The sequence below is a fragment of the Pipistrellus kuhlii genome, unplaced genomic scaffold (assembly GCF_014108245.1).
Source record: "Pipistrellus kuhlii isolate mPipKuh1 unplaced genomic scaffold, mPipKuh1.p scaffold_m20_p_4, whole genome shotgun sequence".
Taxonomy (NCBI): Eukaryota; Metazoa; Chordata; class Mammalia; order Chiroptera; family Vespertilionidae; genus Pipistrellus; species Pipistrellus kuhlii.
Window position 1 is genome coordinate 45,069,976 of NW_023425540.1, and position 22,408 is coordinate 45,092,383.

Here is a 22,408-nt window from a genome sequence, read left to right on the forward strand (position 1 = left end):
TTATCTTTTATAAGACCTTTTAAATTGTCTTTTATCTGTGGGTATCCGATATCACAAGCAATCTACTTTACCAAAGATGAGCTAGAAAAAAAATTGAGATGTGTATTGACATTAGGTTTAGGTTTCTTTTAAGTGATAATTGACAACTTTTGATTGACTTCTTTTAAGTGATATACTAATACAAATAATATACAAATATATTAAAACAAATAATATGTACGCATGTATAATCTAAGTGGACACTCCCAATCTCCACCTGCTTCTGACTCTGATTAATAGCTACCGATTTACTTAATGGTGTATGTTTATATATTTTAGTTGTTAGATGTAGTGAGATAGCAACATGCTTAATGTTCTGACAGTAACATAGAGCATAAGTAGGAGATATGTGCCCTGTGTTACAATAGTGGGCACAACGATGCACCAAGCACAGGACATTTACAGAATGTGTCTTTGAGAACTGTAAATATGTTGATTTTGTACTGCATTTTTACTATGGCAACTATAAAAATGTAATAATGATAAAAAAAAAACCTGTTCAGACTGGTTTCTAACATTCAGTAGTTGCCAAAAACTATTGCCTGAAGCCCTAACACAGCTCCCTGCCACACCTAAGACATTCAGAGGTATATTTAGTTTAGCAATTAGGGGTCTTCAGTTTCATAAATTATATGATAGCTGAAGGAAGTATAAAATTGTTTAAGATGGGGGGGGGGAAGTGAGGAGGCAAGGAGGGAGTAAGAAGGAAAGAAGAGAGAGAGAGATAAATATGAGCAGAACATATTTATTTATATTCCTTGATATGAAGACCATAGGAGAGCTATCCAAAAATATTTAAAGTCTTCTAACCAATGGTGGGGTTAAGGGAGGATAGCTGTGTGAACTTGGTGAAAATAGTTATAATGTTTAGTAAGATGTTTTTAATAATAGTTTAATAATTTTGAAAATCAAAGTTTGGTATTTACAGAATATATCTGACACTTAAACATTCTTTTAAGGGATAGGATAAAAAATACCAGTGAAAAAGATGCTATCCCAGAAAAAGAAAAGTGGTGAACATATATGTGATTGCAAAGTCATGAAGAAAAGATACAGTATATTAAGTATGGCATTATTACAAGTGCCTTGTTTGTAGGAATGTGCTCTAAGTAATACCTAGTGAGCAGATATTTAAGTAGGAAAAAATTGATAGCCTTTCCTTAGAGTTATTTTTTTATTTCTGGTGTCTACTCTATTGCACAAGGAATTACAGATGATCACTAAGTTGTATTGATGTTTTATGTGTAATTCTTTCTCAAAGGTCTTCAGATAATTTTAAGTGATTCTTAAAGTAATTTTAAAAGTTGCATAGCTAATGCTAATAAAGGTTAAGTCTCACCTCCGAATGCATTAGTGTCATGGAAATGTCATTACACTTGTGAATACCATGATCATTGGTCATGACACAGTGGTCTTTGCATCAGCAGCTTGCGAAGCTGTCTTTTTCTTTAGCATCAGCTTAATGTTATGCACTATTTTCTGTTGAAAGGGATTTTGCATATGTAAATGATGTATATTTAGCAGAAATATCTAGAGCTCAGCATATTGTGATTTTTTTAGTAAATTAAAATAGTTTGCTTTTGTCTTTGGAACTTACATTTAAAATAACTGGTGAACTAATTTTGAAAGAAGGGGGTATAAAACTTTCCAAGGTCAAGAGAAACTAAGTGGATTAGAAAATGTTAGCTACAAAAATGTTAGCTACAAACTATTTTAAGTTACATAAAAATACTGTGTATGTATCATTTAAATGCAAGTACATTTTAGTTCAGGACAGAGCACCAAAATAGTAAATATTTTGATTAAAGAAAAATATAGAACACTAATAATAAGGTCCAAACAGTATTACATATCTTCTACATTCTGCTTCAAGCCAAGGTGAAATAACAGGAACCAGGTTTGCCCTCAATTCTGAAACAAATGAAAACAGGAAAAATGTATAAAACAATAATTTTCAATAGACTGTACATCAGGCAGTGAAGGACAGGGATCCTTGTGGTATAAACAAGGTGAGCTTAACAATTATCCTGGAATACTGCCTCATAAGCTTTTTCCAGGTTCTGGCACAAGACTCTGTAGGTGGAGCCCAGCAGACTAACAGAATTGAGGAGACAAGGTGAGAGTCTGAGAAAACCAAGGTGGCTGGAGTTTGTAGGACAGAGTACTAGGAAGGAGAAAACTCCAGAGTGCTCTCAGTATTCAGCTGAGTGCTGATTGGCCCACGTGTGTTTAGGAAAGTACTCAAGGCCAGAGAAAGAATCACCCAAAAGGCTAAAAGAATGCAATGCCGGTGCTTACATGGAGCCAATAATACTGTCTGTCCCCATTAGTTAGACTGAAAAATCTCAAGAATCACAAACAAGAAAGAACTTTCCTCAGTACTAGGGAATAATTGGCCTGAGCACTGTAGTTCTGCCTAATAAATCTTAACAGCAAGAATTAAAAAGATCAAACTGCTTCCAAGGGCATCCTGAAAAGCTCAAAAATATTTATATGAATACAAATATCCAACACCCAAAGAAGTAAAATCAAAATGTCTCATATTATTGAAAAAAATGATATGACAAAAAGCAAAAAGTAAGAAAATTTGGCATAAATAGAAGAGTACATCAATAAATCAACTAATACTGAACTTTTACAGATGTTAGAACTGGCAGACAAGGACACTAATACATTTATTATATCTGAATTCCATGTGTTCAAACAGTTAAGTAGAATCATGGAAATTATTAAAATGCACTAAATCAAATTTTTAGAAATCAAAGCTCTACTTTGTGAGATGAAAAATACACTGAATGAGATTAATAGCAGATTAGAAATAGCAGAAGAAAAAATAAGAAATGTGAAAATACAGCAATATAAATTATTTAAAATGAAAATCAAAGGTGTTGGCATGGTTGGCTTCATTTTGAGGCCTCTGTCCTTCCTTTATAGATGTCTATCTTCTCCCTTTGTCTTCACTTGGCCTTTTTACTGTGTGAGTGGATATTTCTATCCAAAATTTCCTTTTAAGAACACTGGTCATATAAAGACCTCATTGTAACTTACTAGTAATTACCTCTCTAATAATCTAATTTTTTAAATACAATTACATTCTAAGGTACTAGAAGTCAGAATTTCAACATATGAATTTTGGAAGGGACACAGTTAGTCCATAAAAATACTTAATAGAAAAAATCTAAATGTTTTCCCCTAAGACCAGAAACAAGGCAAGGGTGTTCATTTTCAACACCTCTTTTCAATATTGTGCATGTGTATATACTATATCTACATCTATCTACCTACCTACTGGGGGAGATTGGGCCTAAGCCGACAGTCAGACATCCCTCTTGCAGTCCAGGACACTTTGCTCCTTATCGCCCACCTGCAGCGGAGGCAGGAGAGGCTCCTGCCACCGCTGCTGCGCTGGCCAGCTCTGAGCTGGCTGAGCAGCGCTCCCCTATGGGAGTACATTGACCACTTGGGAGCGGCTCCTTCATTGAGCGTCTGCCCCCTGGTGGTCAGAGCAGGTCATAGCAACTGGTCATACTGCTGTTCAGTTGATTTGCATATTATGAAGGATAAATAAAAGATCCTTTATTCGGAGATGGCATGGCCCTTTATGTAGAAAATAAATGTTTTCTACAAAAGAGCTACTCAAACTATTAAGTGTGTTTTGTAAGTATACAGGATACAAGAGCAATAGCCAAAAAATCGATTGTATTTCTATATACTTGCAATGAACAATCAAAAATTAAAATTTAATGAAATATCAGTTACAATAACAGTGAAAATATAAATATTTAGGTATATATTTTTTAGTATCTGAAAGATTTATACATAGACATCTACAAAACACACCTAAGAAAAATGGGAAAAACCTAAATAAATGTTAAGATAAACTGTATTCATGAGATAGATATAAGAATTAATATGTCAGTTCTCCTTAGACTGGGATTCAACACTGTCTCAGAAAAAAAAATCCAGCAGGCATTTGTTTGTTTGTTTGTTTGTTTGTTTTCCAGTGTAGAAATCAATTGCTTGATTCTAAAATTCATATGAAAATGTCAGTGACTTAAAGTAATCAAATCAAATTTGAAAAAGAACAATGAATTTGAGCCTAACACTATCTGTTTTCAAGAATTATGGCTACAATAATCAAGATGATGTGGTATTGATATAAACACATTTAGTAGAACTGATTAGAGAGTCCAGAAATTGACCCCCATATATGTAGGCAAATAAAATATATGTAATTTTAGGTAATTCAATAGAGAAAGGATAGTCTTTCCAATAGAAAAGATTTTAGAAAAATTGGATATTCACATGCAAAACAAACAAAAGCTTTGGACCATAGTTTCATCATATTCAGAATAACTAAAAATCAATCAAAAACCTTATTTTTAAACCTGAAACTATAAAGCTTCTATAAAAATGTCAGTTTGGGTTAGGTATGATTAGATATGATTCCAAAAGTATAATTTATAAGAGGTCAAAAAAGTATAATCCAACCCAATTGGTTTTCATAGGTGTTAAGAAACTGTTGTTCTTCAAAAGACACTGTTAAGAAAATTAGGTCCTGGCAGGGTAGCTCAGTTGGTTAGAGTGTCAGCCCAGTATATTATACCAAGTTTGTGGGTTCAATCCTCGGTCAGGGCACATATAAGCATCAACCAATGAATGTACAATAGTGGAACAACAAATTGATGTTTCTGTGTCCCCCTTTCTCTCTCTCTCTCTCTCTCTCTCTCTCTCTCTCTCTCTCTCTCTCTCTCTCAAAAAAAAAAAAAGTAAATAAATTAAAAACAAAATTTTAAAAGAAAGAGAATTAGAAAACAAGCCACAGCTGGAAAAAAATGTTTTCAAATCAAATATCTGTTGAAAGACTTATATGATGAATGTAAAACAAACTCATCAGACTCATTATTGGGTTGAAATGTAAAACAACCCAATTTTAAAAGTGAGCAAAATATTTAAAAGGGCATTTCTGCAAAGAAGAGATATGGATTGCAAATAAGCTCATGAAAAAATTGTCAACATTACTGATTAGGTAAATGTAAATTAAAACCATCCTAAGGGACTATTAGGCAGGTTAAAATCTTAAGAACTAACTCACCAAGGCTCATTTCTTCTACCTCTGTAACTTCCCAAATAAACTTTTGGTTGTTAAGAAAACAAAAACTAACTCACCATAGCAAGTTTTAGTGAGAATGTGGAGCAACTGGACACTCATGCATTACTGGTGAGACTATAAAATGTTGCAAACATTATTTTGGAAAATAATTTATCCATTTTTAAAAATAAATACATACCATATGATCCAGCCATTCCTCTCCTAGATATTTACTCAGTATAAATGAAAGCATATGTGCATTCAAAGGCTTGAATATTCATGACAGTTTTATTTGTAAAAGTCAAAAATCAAATATCCATCCACAGGTGAAAGGATACCTAATTGGAATAGTACTCAACAATAGAAAGAGAATGAACTAGTGACACATTATTCTGGATGACTCTCAAAATAATGATGACAAGTAAAATACACTAGAGAAAAAAAGAATTCATATGATTCCAATTACGTAAAATTCTAGTGAATGTAAACTTATGTGTAGTGGTAGAAAACAGGTTGCTTGGGGATATGAGAAGCAGTGGTGCTGGAAGGTATTACAAAGATCATGAGGAAACTTTAGGGATGATATTGTGTTAATTATCTTGGTTGTGATGATGGTTTCACAGGTGTATATATGAGTCAAAACTTATTAGATCATATATTTTAAGTGCTATTTACTGTCTGTTACTCATACTTCAATAAAGTTGTTTTTTAATATATCTTTATTGTTGAAAGTATTACAGATGTCCCCTCTTTTTATTTTTAAAAACGTTTTTTTGATTTTTTTTTTTTTTTACAGAGAGGAAGGGAGAGGTATAGAGAGTCAGAAACATCGATAAGAGAGAAACATTAATCAGCTGCCTCCTGCTCACCCCGTACTGGGATATGCCCGGAACCAGGGTACATGCCCTTGACGAGAATTGAACCTGGGACTTTGCAGTCCACAGGCTGACGCTCTATCCACTGAGCCAAACCGGTTAGGGCTAGATGTCCCCTCTTTTTCCCCATTAATCTCCTCACCTCATTCCTGCCCCTTCTACAGGCCTTCACCAAACTATTGTCTGTGACCAGGGGTTATGCATATAAGCATGAAAGTTGTTAGAGCTGTTTTGAACAACCCTATGCTTAGATCCATGATAGGGTCTATATGGATAGTCAATGTTTGCTGGGGTTTTTGTTGTTGTTGTTGTTTTTGTTTTTTGATGTATCTCAATAGCTGTAATAGAGAATAAGAATAATGGTTGCCTTTAAAGTGTTGACAGTTTTCCACAAAATTGCAGGTGATTTTATCTAAGAATTGGGGAGATTGAGGTTTATAGGAAAACCAATCCTCAGATTAATAAAATCTTGTTTTAAAAATTCAGACGAGGAAAGGGTTGTGTATGGTTGAAAGAATTAGCCATGTATTTATGACAGAGTTGACATTTCAAGTATGCCTTGAAAAATGGACATTATTTCAACAGAGGAAGATGAGCAACCAATTCTGGCTAGAAAAAAAAGAAAGAAGAGAACAAAGCAGAGTTGAGAGATGATGGAACATGTTTTAGGGAATAGCAATGGAGTTAAAGCATTTCTGTTTCCTCTTTTGGATATTTCTTGACTTCACAAGCAGGATTAATCAATCTTGACTCTGTGTTTTCTGATCATTTAATCCATATCTGTCACATTTTATTGCATCATATGTGTCTGGCTTTATCCTTGGGCACTCTCCTTTTAGAAAGGACATTTGGCTCATTATAGTAAATGTTCAATAGTAAATGCTATGCCACTTTTAAAAAATAGGAAAGTCTAGTATTATGATTAGAGTAGACAGGTGGATTTGAACTGATCCCATAAAAACAGAGAAGGTTTTAGATAAGATGGTGAGTACGTCATAGGCAGAGGAGTGAGAATGTCCATGGTAAAGTGTGCGGGGTGGAGCAAGGGGAGCATATATATTCAGGGCTACTGAGAATTGAACCAGACCTTAAGAATGGAATTCAGGAACACAATTTTAAGTAATAACCTATACTAATTTGACTCAAATAATAAGTATTGAAAATAACAATTATTATTTAAATTATTATGTCACATATAAATAATTTCATAAGATGCTTAAAACTAGGGACATTCAATTACAACTTGTATTTCATTATTATTTTAAACTAGAGGCCTGTTGCACGGATTCATGCTCAGGTGGGGTCCCTCAGCCTGGCCTGCGTCCTCTTGTAGTCTGGGACGCTTGTGGGATGTAGCAATACTGAAGTGGCAGGCGGCTGGGGAAGAGCCCCAGCCAGGGCTGGACACAGCTTCACCGCCTCTCATCCTGGCCCCGCTGCACCTACCACCCCATTGCAAGCACTGCAGTGGAGGCAGAAGAGGCTCCCACCACTGCAGCTATGCTCACCAGCTGTGCGCCCAGCTTCTGGCTGAGCGGTTCTCCCACTGTGAGAGCGCACTGACCACCAGAGGGCAGCTCCTGCATTAAGCGTCTGCCCTGTGGTGGTCAGTGTGTGTCATAGCGACTGGCCAACTGGTTGTTCAGGTCGTTTGGTCATAATGGTCACTTAGGCTTTTATAGAGAGAGATAGCAAACTGTTCGGGTTATTTATTTATTTATTTATTTATTTTTTAATATATATTTTATTGATTTTGTACAGAGAGGAAGGGAGAGAGATAGAGAGTTAGAAACATCAATGAGAGAGAGTCATCGATCAGCTGCCTCTTGCACACCCCCTACTGGGGATATGTCCGCAAGCAAGGTACATGCCCTTGACCGGAATCGAACCCGGACCTTTCAGTCCCCAAGCCGACGCTCTATCCATTGAGCCAAAGTGGTTTCGGCTGTTCGGGTTATTTAGAATAAAACTATCAAGTAACTTCAGCACAGTCCATATTTTAGAATCTGAACTAGAGAGACTAAATTTATTGTAGGTATGCTTTTAAAGATTTTATGGAAACAGATGCCACTTTCCAAAAAGAAAGCATAAAACAGTACAATTATTTCTTTGGCGGGGAGGGAGGTGTGTTGAATCTCACAGTTCTGTGCTTCCAAGGTTTTTTAAGGCATGGTCTTGGTGCTTTGCTTTAGTGAACATGTTCAGTGAATACTTGTGGAATTTAGGCAGGTTAAATTTATTACTTAAACTGTGTTACAACTTAGAAGCTAGAAGCTAAAATTGAGAAAAATCTAAACATGTTTTTATAATAAACTAATCATTCAAAAGCTATCTGCGGTATGATCTGGAAAGGCAAATTTGTTGATTTTATTTTTTCAGAGAACTCCTTTGGACATGATAAGTAAGCAAATTATAGAGCATCTCAGATGGTGATATATTCTATTTTCAAAAAAGAAAATAAAAGTAAGGGTGGAGGAATCACATGTGTTAGAAGGAAAGACAGTGTAATTTTAGTGTGGTCAAGAAAGGCCTGGTTGCGAAGGTTACTTTGAACAAAGGCTTGAGGGCAGTTGACATAAAATCCCCAGGATTAGAGTAATCATAGCATTAGAAATTTAAATTTAAATTTTCCCATTTTGTCATGGATGTTACTTCTCAGCAAGAGGATGCCAGTGAGGAGTAAAGTCAGCTTTTGCTTCTTTCTGTTCTTTCCCATTAGTTTTGACTTAACAAGGAATGGTATTTCTGCTTTGTTTTCTCTCTTATACTTATCTAAAACACATGTATTTCATGGGATTTGTGTTCATCAATAATTAGAACAAGTTTTACTTTGAGAATTTCCTCTGTAACATAATTTCATAGAATCCATTGTTTCTTAGAAATATAAAAATCCATGTATTAGCAGTTTTAGAAGATTCTTAGTCACCTCGGTTTGGGCAACAAATCAACTTATTGTATGAGTCATGGAATCATAAATCAGATATGAAATCAGTTTACTTTCTTAATATTCTTGATGGATTTTAGCCTGATTTAAAAATAAAAGTATTTGTTTCTTACAGATCGTGTTTCTGGCATCTGCATATGCAAGTCCCCAGCTCACAGAGGAGAGCTGTTCGGCCCTGGCTGCTGTCACGCATTACCTGTATCTTTGCCAGTTCAGCTGGATGCTCATTCAGGTTGGTGCCTCATTTCCTCACTTCCACTCCCACCCGCACCCTTTCAACTCTCTAATGAATCTGGGTGGGGCGACCTTAACTGATAGTCTTTATATTGAAATGGAAGTAATTTCATCACTAAATCCCCAGGAGATTAATGTAAGAAAACCTTGTACATGATATAGCAATAGAGAGCATAGTAAATTTGAGGAAATGAAAGGAACTCCAGTAAGGTTGAAACTAAGGGTGTGGTAGAAAAAGAGGCTTTTGATGTGGGCTTCTCAGGCATGGGGAGAAAGTTGAACTTTCTTTGTAGAGGAAGTTATAGAATTATTTTAAGCAAGGGAGTGACATGATAAGATTAGCATTTTAGGAAGATTTCCCTGTTATTGGTGAATTGGCAACAGGGGAGAGTTGACTGGAGGCCCTAGCTGATTTGCTCAATGAATAGAGCATTGGCCTTCACACTGAAGAGTCCCTGGTTTGATTCCAGTCAAGGGCACATGCCCGGGGCGGCAGGCTGGATCCCCAGTAGGGGGTGTGCAGGAGGCAGCTGATCAATGATTCTCTCTCATCATTGATGTTTCTATCTCTCTCTCCCTCGCCCTTCCTTCCTCTTTGAAATCAATAAATATATATATTTAAAAATAATTGACCTGAGGGCAAATCAAGTAGCATTAGATATAGGTGTATCCAGCATAGAGAAGAGCACGGTTCTTGAACCAGAGAGGTAGCAGAAGAAACTAAGGGAAGTAGTCAGCTTTTGAGGTGGCTTTTTTCTTTCTTTTTTTTTAAGTAGAAATATAGGGGGTAGAGATTGGTTATGAAGCCTGAAGAAGGTGGAACAAAGATAATGATCACTGGAGACTGGGGGAAAGATGATGAGATGTTATGTTTCTGTGGGGGTGGGGGGACATGCTCAGTGAGAAAGTTCCTGTGCGATTGCCAGTGGGAACTTTGAGAGAAATTACATAGACAGGGCTAAATCTTCAAACTGAGACCCTTGCTATAGAAATACATTAGCAAATTGTTGACTTAAAGTTGGAAAATGGAGCCATTGTTATGGAAGAGATCACTTTAGGATAGAGTATAGATTGAAGGCCTGGGGAGTCTTAACAAGTAGTTGTTAGGTAGAGATTTGAACTTTTTTTTTTTTTTTTTTGCCTAAAATCCCAAATTCTGTCTCTGTTGTCTTATGCTGATTTGCTTGATAAAAGAAGTTAATGTGAGAATTGGATCTACTTCATCAGGGATAATGTCACTAATGGCACAACTAAAATGCTGCCTTTGATAATGATTTCTACATAATGGTATTTTAAATCTTTCATGTGGTAGAAATAGTTTCATGTGAGTTTCTGAGTATGTATGAGAACTAGTGTATATAAACAGATGTATTTGGGCACTTGCATATTCATTTTTTTTGTTGTTGAGTAAGAGGGATGTGGGATTTCCACTGTATAGCAATATTTAAAGAAAATGAGGTGGTATGTTTATGAGAGAATGACCGACAGACTCAGGAAGGGATATTTTCCTAGGTATGATATAGTTGCTGTGCTGAATTGGAGCCCTGCATTTGGGGTTGAATTCTGGCATAGCCACTATCTTGGTAACATTAACCAAGTTATTGATTCTAAGTTTTGGTTCTAAATCTGCACATGGGGGATAATAACGCCTATCTCATAGAATTTTTGTTTTATAGTGTTTTGAACAACTCTAATTATGGAAAGTTTGTAGTGGTCTCTAAATTTTCCAAAAAATTAAAAAAGTAAGAATAGCCCAGCCAGCGGGGCTCAGTGGTTGAGTGTTGACCTATGAACCAGGGGCGAGTAGGAAGCACCCAATCAAAGATTCTCTCTAATCGATGTTTCTATCTCCCTCTCCCTGAAATTAATAAAAAATGTATTTTAAAACTAGATAAATAAAAATGTAAAAATAAATCTAACTCATTTAACATAAAACTTAAATATTTGCTGAAATTAAAATAACCTTTGCTAGATTATGTTCTTACAAAATTCTTTAGGAGTTTAAGATGAACTTTTTATGTGTGTCCTGTGCATGTTGTTATGTATCTGCCTGGACTGAGGTCCCCAGTGGTTTGCTGAAGGTCTTTGCCCATGTCCTTGACCTTTTCCATTTTTTTCATGAGTGATTCTAATGAAAATACAGGAAACCATCTTATCAGGTAGGAGCTGATACAGAGTGGAAAACATAGCTAAAAGAGAGGGCTGTCTGTCTCAAAAATGCATGTAGAACCAATATAGAGAAACCTTACTAAGACTGATTGAAAACTAGAATGGAAGAGACATAATCTGATGCAGGTTAATGTAAACCATTTGAAATTTTAATTTAACACAAATTCAGCCACCAAATGTGTAACTGGATTGCTTAAAAAATGTAAAACAACTACAGCTAACTACAAAAATAACACAGGCCCGAGTTCCATTAACAACAGTATGGAGACAGCTGTGGTTACATTGTGATCTACGACGTGCAGATTATGTTGGGACCCTTAATCGTTTTCATGAATCATTTTTCAGCGAGAACATTCATCAGCCAATGGGAAGTCAGAAAACAGTTCTGGAAGAAACTTTGAGGCAGCTGGAGATAAGTAACCAGGAAAGGATTTAGGGGAAAGTGATGGCTGTCTAAAATACATTTTGAAGAACCAGAGCAAATGGGTCAAAAATTAGGGAAGTAAATTTGATTCGTGGTGGCAGTTATAGCCAATAAAACTGTCAAAGCTGAAAAGGCTGTTTCTAAAAGTAAAGGGCATCCAATTGCTAAAATATATTCCAACAGAGGAAAATGACTAATTTTCAAACATGGAGTTAGATGGATGTTTTGCTTTGGGGGAGAGTTAGGACGGCATATAAAATTTTACCCAACTCATTACAGATTTTTGTGTATTCTATATCTCTTCAAGTTTTAAGTAAATATGATTATGGCTGGTGCACATTTACAAACTAATTAGCTCTCTGTGTGGCTAATGGTTTAGGAAAACTATTTAAAGTACCAGTGAAGTTCAGTGTATTTCAGATGGTACACCCCATATTTTTCATGGTTTGTGGTTTGACCACAAGGGGAAAGAGCATTCAATAACTTCTGATTCTAGGTAGGTTACTTCTAATGAGTTACTTTGTGGTTGAAGGTTGTTACTTTGCTAGACTGTGGTTTCCCATTTATAATGTAATCGGCTAAAATATTTTTTAAAAGTAGAATCCATTTTTAAAACATTATGTTAAAGATTAGACCACTGTTAATTCAAATCTGTTAGCTAAATAGGGTTGAGAAAATTGAGAGAATATTAGTATTTTAATTATTCTACTTTATATTTTCAGCTGTGTAGGAGAGATTGTGATATATGTAAACAGATACATAGCTTATCATGGCAAAAGTTAAACATTAACTTTTAATTATTGGGTCAAACACATCAGAATTATTGCATGTTTTGATTTTCATTGTATATTCAATCTTAGAAAAATTCATCTTAATAACTTTATCTTAAAAAGCTATTTTACTTTTATATCACATACTTTTAATACAGTCTAGTAAAATGGGATTATACTGTAGAGTAGGTAAAGAAAAATTTTATTGTCAAACAAGGTATATACCTTATTTTAGCCTAGATTTTCTTATCTGAATAATCAAGATTTGTAATAACAGTACCTCTCTTTGAGAATTGTCTAAGGAAAAAATGAATTAATACAGAAAATGAGCTTGGAATGGTACCTGACACAGACTGCACACTCCATACATGTTTACCCATATTATTAGCTAAGCAAATATGCATGGCTGATATTTCATAGATTTTGAAACGTGTTTAATATTCTGTTTTTCCAATATAATTTGTACTTTTAAAAAACTAACAAAAATTAGCTAGATATAGTGGGAAACGTCAGTGAGGTGTTCACTCACTAGGGGCAAAGCCTTAGCAAGTTGTGAATCCCTAAGCTCTTCACTAAACAAGCACATGCATGGCTGACAGCAGGCTCCAGGACTGGCGACCTTGACTGTTCTTCAGGCCTCCTCTTTCTCTGACAGGGAAATCATACTGTGTATGATGGGATTAGAGTAGCAGATTATTATTTTTTTTTCTTTTTAAAGCAAACAATTTACAGATTCCCCTTTTAGCCATGGAGATTGAGTTATCCTCTTGATTGCTTTAAATGTAAGATCACTCTAAAAGTACAGAAATAATTTACCACTTCCTTACAACCACAGGGTCATGTCTGCTTTTAAAAAGATTGACAGTGAGAATTTAAACTCTCATAATATTTTTATTCTATTTTCCTAGTAATTGTTTTATTTTCAATTAGATTTGACTTCATTTTAGAAATAGCATATGCTAATGGTATAAATTATAATCAAACACTAGAGAACTATAAAGTGAAAAGTACATGTGTTTCTCCCCTTTCATATACTCTCTACCTTCTGCTCTACTCTAAACCCTGCATCCAAAGGTAAACACTATGAATGACTTCCTGTGTTTCCCACAGGAAATATTCCGCAAATATACAAATATTTATAAATGTATAAACAAGGACATATGTGTATGTACTTGTGTGTATAAGTATATATACACAGTATATGTATACATTTATATATAGTACATATATATTTTTGTGTGTACATATAAATTTACCACATACAGATATACTTTGTTTTCCAATTATATAATAGTTATTCCATAAGTTATTTTTCTAGCCTCCTATTAATGAAATGCTGGTTATTTCTAGTTATTTTTGCAATTATAAACAATGCTTCCTTAAACATCCTTGCACTCTGGATATTTGCTTACTTTTGGACTATCCATAAAATGAATTCCTAGAATTTGAGCTTTTTCTATTAACATCTACATGAGAAATTATTTTGTAAGTAAGTGGAAACATAATTTTGTCTATATATTCATTTAGCTGAGTTTTATCATTATTTCCTGTCCCCAAGTAAATTGTATAGCAGTCCGCTTCATTTCTGACCGATATCCATACTTTGAATTGTCCTTACAGTCTGCCTCATGTCTAGGAACACAGCTTACTCACAAAGGTAATGTTTTATTTCGAAACTAAAGCTTACTTGAAGAATGAATTTTCTAAATGGTAGAATAAAGTTAGAAAATCATTTTACAATTGCACTTGAACCTTTATATCTTGTGCCTTAATTTTACCATATAATAAGTCTATGAACAAATAAATGTAGATATTATCTATTCCTTGGCAAAAAGGCTACTTGCTGCCAGAGCATGGCAACAGAAAGAGAAATGCCGAAATTAGCCATGTTTTTCTTTCATCATTGATTTAATTTGGGGGGACATCAAAGGTATGAGAGAGAACAGACTGATAATTACCAAGATAAAAGTGACATACCAAGGAAATACTGACTTTTCCAATTTTCAAAAAGCCTTGTAGTTTACTTCATGCAAAATTGTTAAGAGAAAGAGTAACTGGAGCAAGGACATGTGGTAACATTTCTTGGTCTCACCTCTGAAATGAATGACTAAGATCATATGGTAATGACAGAATTAATAGCATCCATGATCCCTGACCAAACTTGATGCTATAAATCAGTCCAAGGTTTCTGATGACAAAATAATCCAATATTAAATGTCAGGCTAGTTGCCAGTCTTATCTCACATACCATGAAAATTTATGGGGTCTAAACCTATTTTTAACTTAAAAAAAAGAAAAGGTATTTCTTTTTAAAATTTTACAAATATACTAGTATGTATTATGTTAATCCATATTATATGAGTAAACTAATAATGTGTGCTTATGGAGTATATGAAAGCATAATTAAAAATATGATAATTGAATAGATAATAAGGTGTGTCTTTGATTTTACTGTGTAAGCACTTGGAAAATAATAGTAGTATTCATTAAAAATGTTACTACAAAAATAGACATTCCTATATAAGAATATAAGTATGCTTACAGCCACACAGTCTTTATTCCTATCTATATTCTAGAGGCCTGGTGTGTGAAATTCGTGAACGTGTGTGTGTGTGTGTGTGTGTGTGTGTATGTGTGTGGGTGGGTGGGTGCGCGCGCTCGCAGTGGGTGGGGAGGGTGGTGGTGTATGTGGTCCCTCAGCCCAGCCTGCACCATCTCTAATCTGGGACATCCCTCTCACAATCCAAGACTGCTGGCTCCCAACCACTCTCCTGCCTGCCTGCCTGCCTGATTGCCCCTAACCACTTCTGCCTGCCAGCTTGATCACCCTCTAACCACTCCCCTGCCATCCTGATCAATGCCTAACTGCTCCCCTGCTGGCCTGGTTGCCCCTAACTGTCCTCCCCTGCAGGCCTGGTCTCCCTTAACTGCCCTTCTCTAAAGGCCTGGTTACCCCTAACTGCCCTCCCCTGAAGACCTGGTCACCCCTAACTGCCCTTCCCTGAAGGCCTGGTCACCCCTAACTTCCTTCCCCTGTAGGCCTGGTCACCCCCAACTGCCCTCCCCTGCAGGCCTGATCCCTTCCAACTGCCCTCTCCTGCAGGCCTGGTCACCCCAACTGCTCTCCCCTGTAGGTCTGGTCCCCCCCAACTGCCTTCCCCTGCAGGCCTGGGTCCCCCCAACATCCCTCCTGTGTCAGCCCAGTCACCCCTAACTGTCCTCCCTTGCAGGCCTGATTGCCCACAACTGCCCTCCCCTTTTCTTGAGATAGTCCATAAGATGGTTCTAATAAAATTTTCAAAGGTTAGAGATAGAATTGTAAATACAGGCCTAGATATTAAAATTTTCAGTTCACATGTAGTCTTTAGCAGGAAAAATGTAAGATAGCCAGTGAATGGTAAACCATGCTCAATACACAGAAGACACTGAGGCACACTGATCACATATGCTATATACCTGTCAGCATAAAATTATTATGCAAACATATGGTGTCTTCATACTTTTTTTATCTTCATACTCTTATCTTAGTTTTCAAAGGAAAAGCCATGATTATAAGGAAAGCAATATACTCAAATGCTCTAGTGTCTTCTTTTTGATTATATAATGGCAGTATTTGATCTTTTAATCCAATTTTAGCTAAGTTCATTTTTTGTTGTTGTGGTTTTTTGTTTGTTATTTGTTTGTTTGTTTTGAGGCAGGGTTTTGATGGAGGTGTGGTAGACAATAAAGAAAAACTTAATTGGGTTAATTCAAGCAAGCATTCAAACCATAAAAAGAATAATAACACATAGGACAACTCATTGAACCCAAGAACTGTAAATACAGTTTGACCTCACAAGGGATTGTGAGCATGCATGGAAGGTTCTGTCCATTCGTATTCTCTGAAAACACTCCTCTGTCTCCACTGTGTTTTGGCTACCCCACCACTAACGTTCATATGTCCTCATTTCTCAGTTGACCAACTCAGACTATGACCAAAATTTAAGGAATTCAATGATAGGTAATTGGTCCAGCCTGGGTTAGCCTTCTCCCTTGGATCAAAGCAGCTGTGGACAGAGGGGCAGGGTCATGAGCCCACTCCAAAGGTATTACGTAGAAGGGATGGCACGCAGAGATGAGTAGGAGTAGAGACAGGATTCAGAGAAGGAGAGCACATGACTTAGGCATATCTCAAAATGTACCTACCTACTCTCTTAACATATGTCAAAATTGAAGTAAACCTTAGTCAAAACCAATCTTATATTTGGGCCATATATTTTCTAGAATAATTAAATGTATCATTGGATAGTATTTACATTTTATAGCAAAAAATGTATAATGGGAAATACTGTACTTAGAGTATACTTCAGTGATTGGATTCACTTGAGAAGGAAAGGGATTATTTTTTATTGACAAAAGCTTATGACTTTTTGAGCTTGTCTTGCTTCACTGAGTCCTCAAGAATTCTGCAACATGCCTAGAGCTCTTCGGAGCCGAAGTATTGCATGTATCAGTCTAACAATTACACTTGTCCTGGTCTTATCTGAGCCTGAGGTAAAGGTCAGACAACTGCTGAAAGGTTCAGGGATCGAGCTGATGGAACTCATGTCCATCGCTGTAAAAGCAGACATTTTGGACGTGTCCTGCTCTTTATCATGATGAATCAACTTCGGAGGCATTTATCAATCTGTTTTCTCCTCCCTGGCTCTTTCACCAACTGCACCACTGAATTACCGTGCTGTCTGGATACACACAGACATCCATTTAAATAATTAGTGTTTTTATTTTGGACATGGGCCAATCATCCTGATTTTGCATGAAACAGGCAGCATGGATCACCTTAGCATGAGACATTTGATACAATTTCACTTATTTGTGCCCATGTGCCTATACTAATTATAGGAAAAGCAGGGGTGGGGGAGTAGGGGGAACCCTCTTGGATCTAATAATTTTTTAAAAAGAAGTTAGAACAGTTACATAACCAACAACACATAACATGCTTCATAATTATAGATATAAGCAGATGTACATAAAGATAAGGAGTGCTGACAGGACATAAAATTCAGAGACAAACATCTCTAAGTAACCAAACATGTCACTCCTTCTTGGTTTAGCCCAATCAATACCAATTCCTCAAGGCTAATTTGGTTCAGATAGAATCTTACTTGGAAGCCTCAGCAAAGAGCATCTGAGAGTTTTCCCACTAACATCAGGCATTTCTTTTTTTTCTTTTTTTTTCTCTCTCTCGCATAGAAAGAGATTCCATGATATCACTGCTTACTTTTGGTCTTAAACTATTTACCTTTTGTCTTTCATACTATCTGACATCCTAATTGGAGGATTTAAAGGAGTTGGTAATATTTTTCCCATGGTGACTAAGTGATCAACACTTCATTTGTCCTATATCATTTAATCTTTCTAACAACCTCACTGTACACATGAGGAAACAGGGGCTCCGGGGCTGTTGTTACTTGTCCAGGGTTATCCCACTAGTGAGTGTGTGTGTGTGTGTGTGTGTGTGTGTGTGTGTATTTCATCTGTACTCACACCCTTTCTACCATATGAAATTGATAAGGGAAATTTCTCATTGAATCAGTATTAATTGTATGAAGTATGTATGACATGGCATTTATTGGTGTTTTTTTGTTTGTTTTTTGTTTTTTGTTTTTTTTACTAAATTGAGCATAAATCCTCCTCTGGGAAAGAGAACACTAGAAGGCAGAATATATAAATTCTAGATTTGGCTTAGATATAAGCTAGGTGTGGGATTTGGGGCCAATAATATTTCCAGTGTTCCTTATTTCATCTATCTATCTATCTATCTATCTATCTATCTATCTATCTATCTCTTACTCCCCCCTCTATAAAATTGTCCTTTTTATATGTTTACCTTAGCTAAGAAATAACAGATATAAAATATGATACATATACATTTTTTAATTTAATTTAATTTTTTTGTTTAATTTACTTTTTTTGTTAATACTCACCTGAGAATATTTTTCCATTGCTCTTCAGAGAAAGTAGAAAGGAGAGCCGGGGGCAGGGTGGGAGGAGGGAGGCAGAGAGAGAAAAACATCCATGTGAGAGAGACACATCAACTGCCTCCTGTTGGGATATGTGTAGGAGGCAGAAGCAAAACGTCAACAGAGTTATGTGCCCTTGACTGGGGATCAAACCTGGGACCCTTCGGTGCACAGCCAAGGCTCTAACCGGTGAGAATCCCAGCCAGGGCACATAGACAATATAATTCATGTTTCCCTTAAATATTTTTCCACTTGTCTGGAAACTTAGATTCAGAAAAGTAATTACCTACCCCCAACCCTTTCTCTGCCTTAGTGCCCAGACTGGTCCCTGAAATTTAGTAAACAAGCAATAAATGCTTCTCAAGTGAAAGACTGAATAGGAGAGAGAGATAAACTGAGAAGGAAAAACGGCCACAAAACTTACCCCATTACAGTACTTGATCTCTGTGCCATCATTTTCTGTTTACTCGCCTAGGTCCCCTGCTTCAGGGTGGAGGGGGGAGGCTGAGACTGGGGTGATCTTCACAATTGTGCCCCCTTTCTGTGGAACAGTGCCTGGCCCCACCATATGATAGGCCCTCGGTAAATAAAAACTGACTTTTGAGACATCCTGAATTTCTTGGGTATATGAAAGAATAAGCATATAAACTAAATAAAAAAAAAATCAACTCAAAACTGTAATCTTAAGTAGATCCTTGCATTTTGCTCTTTAAACGAAAGTCAGGTGAATTTGTGTCCTGTGCACCTGCTCATTTTATGTTCTCTTTCCTCTCAGTCTGTGAATTTCTGGTACGTACTGGTGATGAACGATGAACACACCGAGAGGCGCTATCTGCTGTTTCTGCTTCTGAGCTGGGGACTTCCAGCTTTTGTGGTGATTCTGCTCATCGTAATTTTGAAAGGAGTCTATCATCAGAACATGCCACAGATCTACGGACTCATCCACAGCGACCTGTAAGTATGTCCAGGAGAAACACGCCTTCTTAGCCGCCTTCATGCGCCGGGCAGCTTTATTAGTAGATTGATTGAAGGAAAACCAGGAAGACCTAGCTTTCCTGTCACACTGCCTGAATTAGTGTTTTGTATTTCTTTGGATATATATCCAAAAATGGAATTGCTAGGTCAGAAGGCATTTAGTTCCATTTTTAATTTTTTTAGGAACCTCCATACTGTTTTCCATAGTGGCTGTGCCAATTTATATTCCTACCAATCTGTGATCTTTATTATTTTCTTCTGCTAATTTGGGGCTTAGTGTTTTGGTTTTTTGTTTGTTTTTTTGGTTTTGTTTTGTTTATCTGTTTGTTTTAGTTCCTTGAGGCATAAAGTTAGGGTGTTATATCTTCTTTTTTATTACTGCCAACATTTATCGCTAGAACTGCTTTTGCTGTATTCCATAGTATTGGTATGTTGTATTTTTTTGTTCAAAGATATTTTTTATTCTCCTTTTGATTTGTTGCTTGACCTATTGGTTGTTTAGGAGGGTACTACTTAATTTTAATATACTTGTGAATTTTCTAGTTTTCTTCCTGTTATTAACTTCTTGTTTCATAACACTGTGGTTGGAAAAGATACTTGGTATGACTTCAGTCATCTTAAATTTATTAAGACTTGGTTTATGACCTAATGTATCATCTATCCTGAAGAACATTCTGCGTGCACTTGCAAACAATGTGTGTTCTGCAGCTGTTGGATGGCATGTTCTCTATATGTCTGTTAGGTCCACCTGGTCTAAAGTCCAACATTTCCTTATTAATCTTCTGCCTGGATGATCTCACTATTGTTGAAAATGGGATTATTGAAGTCCATGACTATTATTGTATTGTTGTCTATTTATCCCTTCAGCTCTCTTATTATTTGCCTTATACATTCTAAAAGTATTCTCAGAGAGTAGTGTCATATAAAGGGTTTTATTTATAATGGCGTTATTAGTATCAACAATAGCTTTTTCTAAGTCATAATATTTATAATAATAACAATATTGTAATAATATGTAACCTAACCTGTAATCTTTCCCCAAAGATACTTAGTATATCTTTTTTCTTTGTATATTCTAGCACATATATTCAAACATGCTCACACATACATAGATACACATATACAACAAAAACAGGATACCATATGCACTACATTGCCATTTACTTTTTATTTATTAGACAATTTTCTGTGTCATATATATCAATCACATTTTATACTATAATGTTCTATTATATTTATTTAACATTCTATTGGTAAATTTCTGGACTATTTTCAGTTTTTCTTTTAACACTCTAATAATAAATATCCCCATAGGATATTTTGTACACATGTGTTAATATTTTTCAAAGGATGAATCTTGAGCTGTGGAATGGCTCATTCAAAGGACACATAAATAATTTTTTACTTTAACAGATATTACCAAAGTGTTTTCCACACCTATTTACACTCAAATGATAAATTATAACAGAGCCTGTTACCCCACATTTTTGACAACTCTGGACATTATAAGATTTTTTTCAGTGTTTGACAATGTGATATATATAGATATAGATGGATATATAAATAGAAGGATACACACATATATAGTTATTTAAATTTTCATTTATTTAATTCTTAGTTATAATTTAATAGCTTCATTTATGTGCCAGACATTATGCTAGGTACATGGTTTCATGTATTCTTATGCAGCCCTTTGAATTTGAATATATTTGCATAGATTTATTTAGCATTTTTATTTCTTTTGTGAATTGTTTGTTCATTTTTCTGCATTAATTTTTCTGATTTGTTTTTCATGGTTTCTAATAATTTAAAAAGTGCTTTTTTTTTCTTGTTTCCTTTTTTTTTTTTTTTTTTTTTTTTTAAGGTGAGGAGGTGAGGTGGGGCCACATTAAGGCTATTAGCTTTTGTCTCCCTTGAATTTTTTTTCTCTATTAACACATTTCCCTCCTATTCATTTTTAAAGAAAACTTATATTTTATGTATGAAATGAGCTTTGTGTAATAGAAGATTGTTTCAGTGAATTATTTTAAGTATTTTGTATGCTTTTTAAATTTTCTATTGGTAATATGTTGAGAGCCTTTGAAGTACTTAGGGTCAAAATGGTGAAAACATGTGTTGCCATAAGAAATTCGGTCTGTGTTCAATCTAATTCATTAACTAGAGGCAGAATCAGGAAGGCTAATGACCACTTTTTCATGCAAAGGGCTAAGAACTTAGGCATTTGAAATATCAAGCCGAATAAAACATTAAGAAAGAGGTCATCATAAAACTGCAGGCGATAGAGTTGTAATGATAGAGATGCTTGTGAAATTGCATTCTATCTCATTTATTTTCTTTAAACAGTTTAGGAATAAAATGAAAAAGTTGTTCGGCTTTTTTTCAGATGCTCTATTTTATGAGGTATTTTGCAATCTCTCAAAAAAACTCTTATTTGGAAAACTGAGAAAGCTCCTACAACCACAAACGGTCAAGTGTGTATTAGCTCAGGAAACAAATCACTTATTTATAGAGGAAGTTCTGTTGAAGATGAGGTCTCTCATGAAAAAGGAAATGCCCACAAATATAAACAGTTTGTCTAACAGGGTACTTACTACAACTTAAAACCATTCCTGGCACAGAAGGATTTTCTGACAGTTGATTTTGTGGTTCTGTTTGCTATGTTGTAGTTAGCTTCTCAGGAGCAGAGGATCTGGGTGCTATTTGTTTTTTTCTTAATGTTCTTAGCTTTCATATGGTAAAATTAATCAGTGTTTGTTTTACCAGTTATGGAAAGCATAGTACTTCTAATCATTGATGTGTTTCTGGTTATGTCTAGATTCATACATTTTTATTTTTAGAATACAAAATTGGGATCACACAGTTTTATCTCCTCTATTTCATTTAA

General features: G+C 35.5%; 1 protein-coding gene across 1 annotated transcript in view; it reads left to right on the top strand.

Annotated features, from left to right (window-relative positions):
- Positions 1-22,408, top strand: part of ADGRV1 (adhesion G protein-coupled receptor V1) — a 423,988-nt gene that overhangs the window by 273,840 nt on the left and 127,740 nt on the right. The window contains exons 85-86 of the mRNA XM_045571582.1: positions 9,066-9,182; positions 19,325-19,503. Of these exons, the coding sequence (XP_045427538.1) occupies positions 9,066-9,182; positions 19,325-19,503 (296 nt within the window). The remainder of the gene's footprint in view (positions 1-9,065; positions 9,183-19,324; positions 19,504-22,408) is intronic.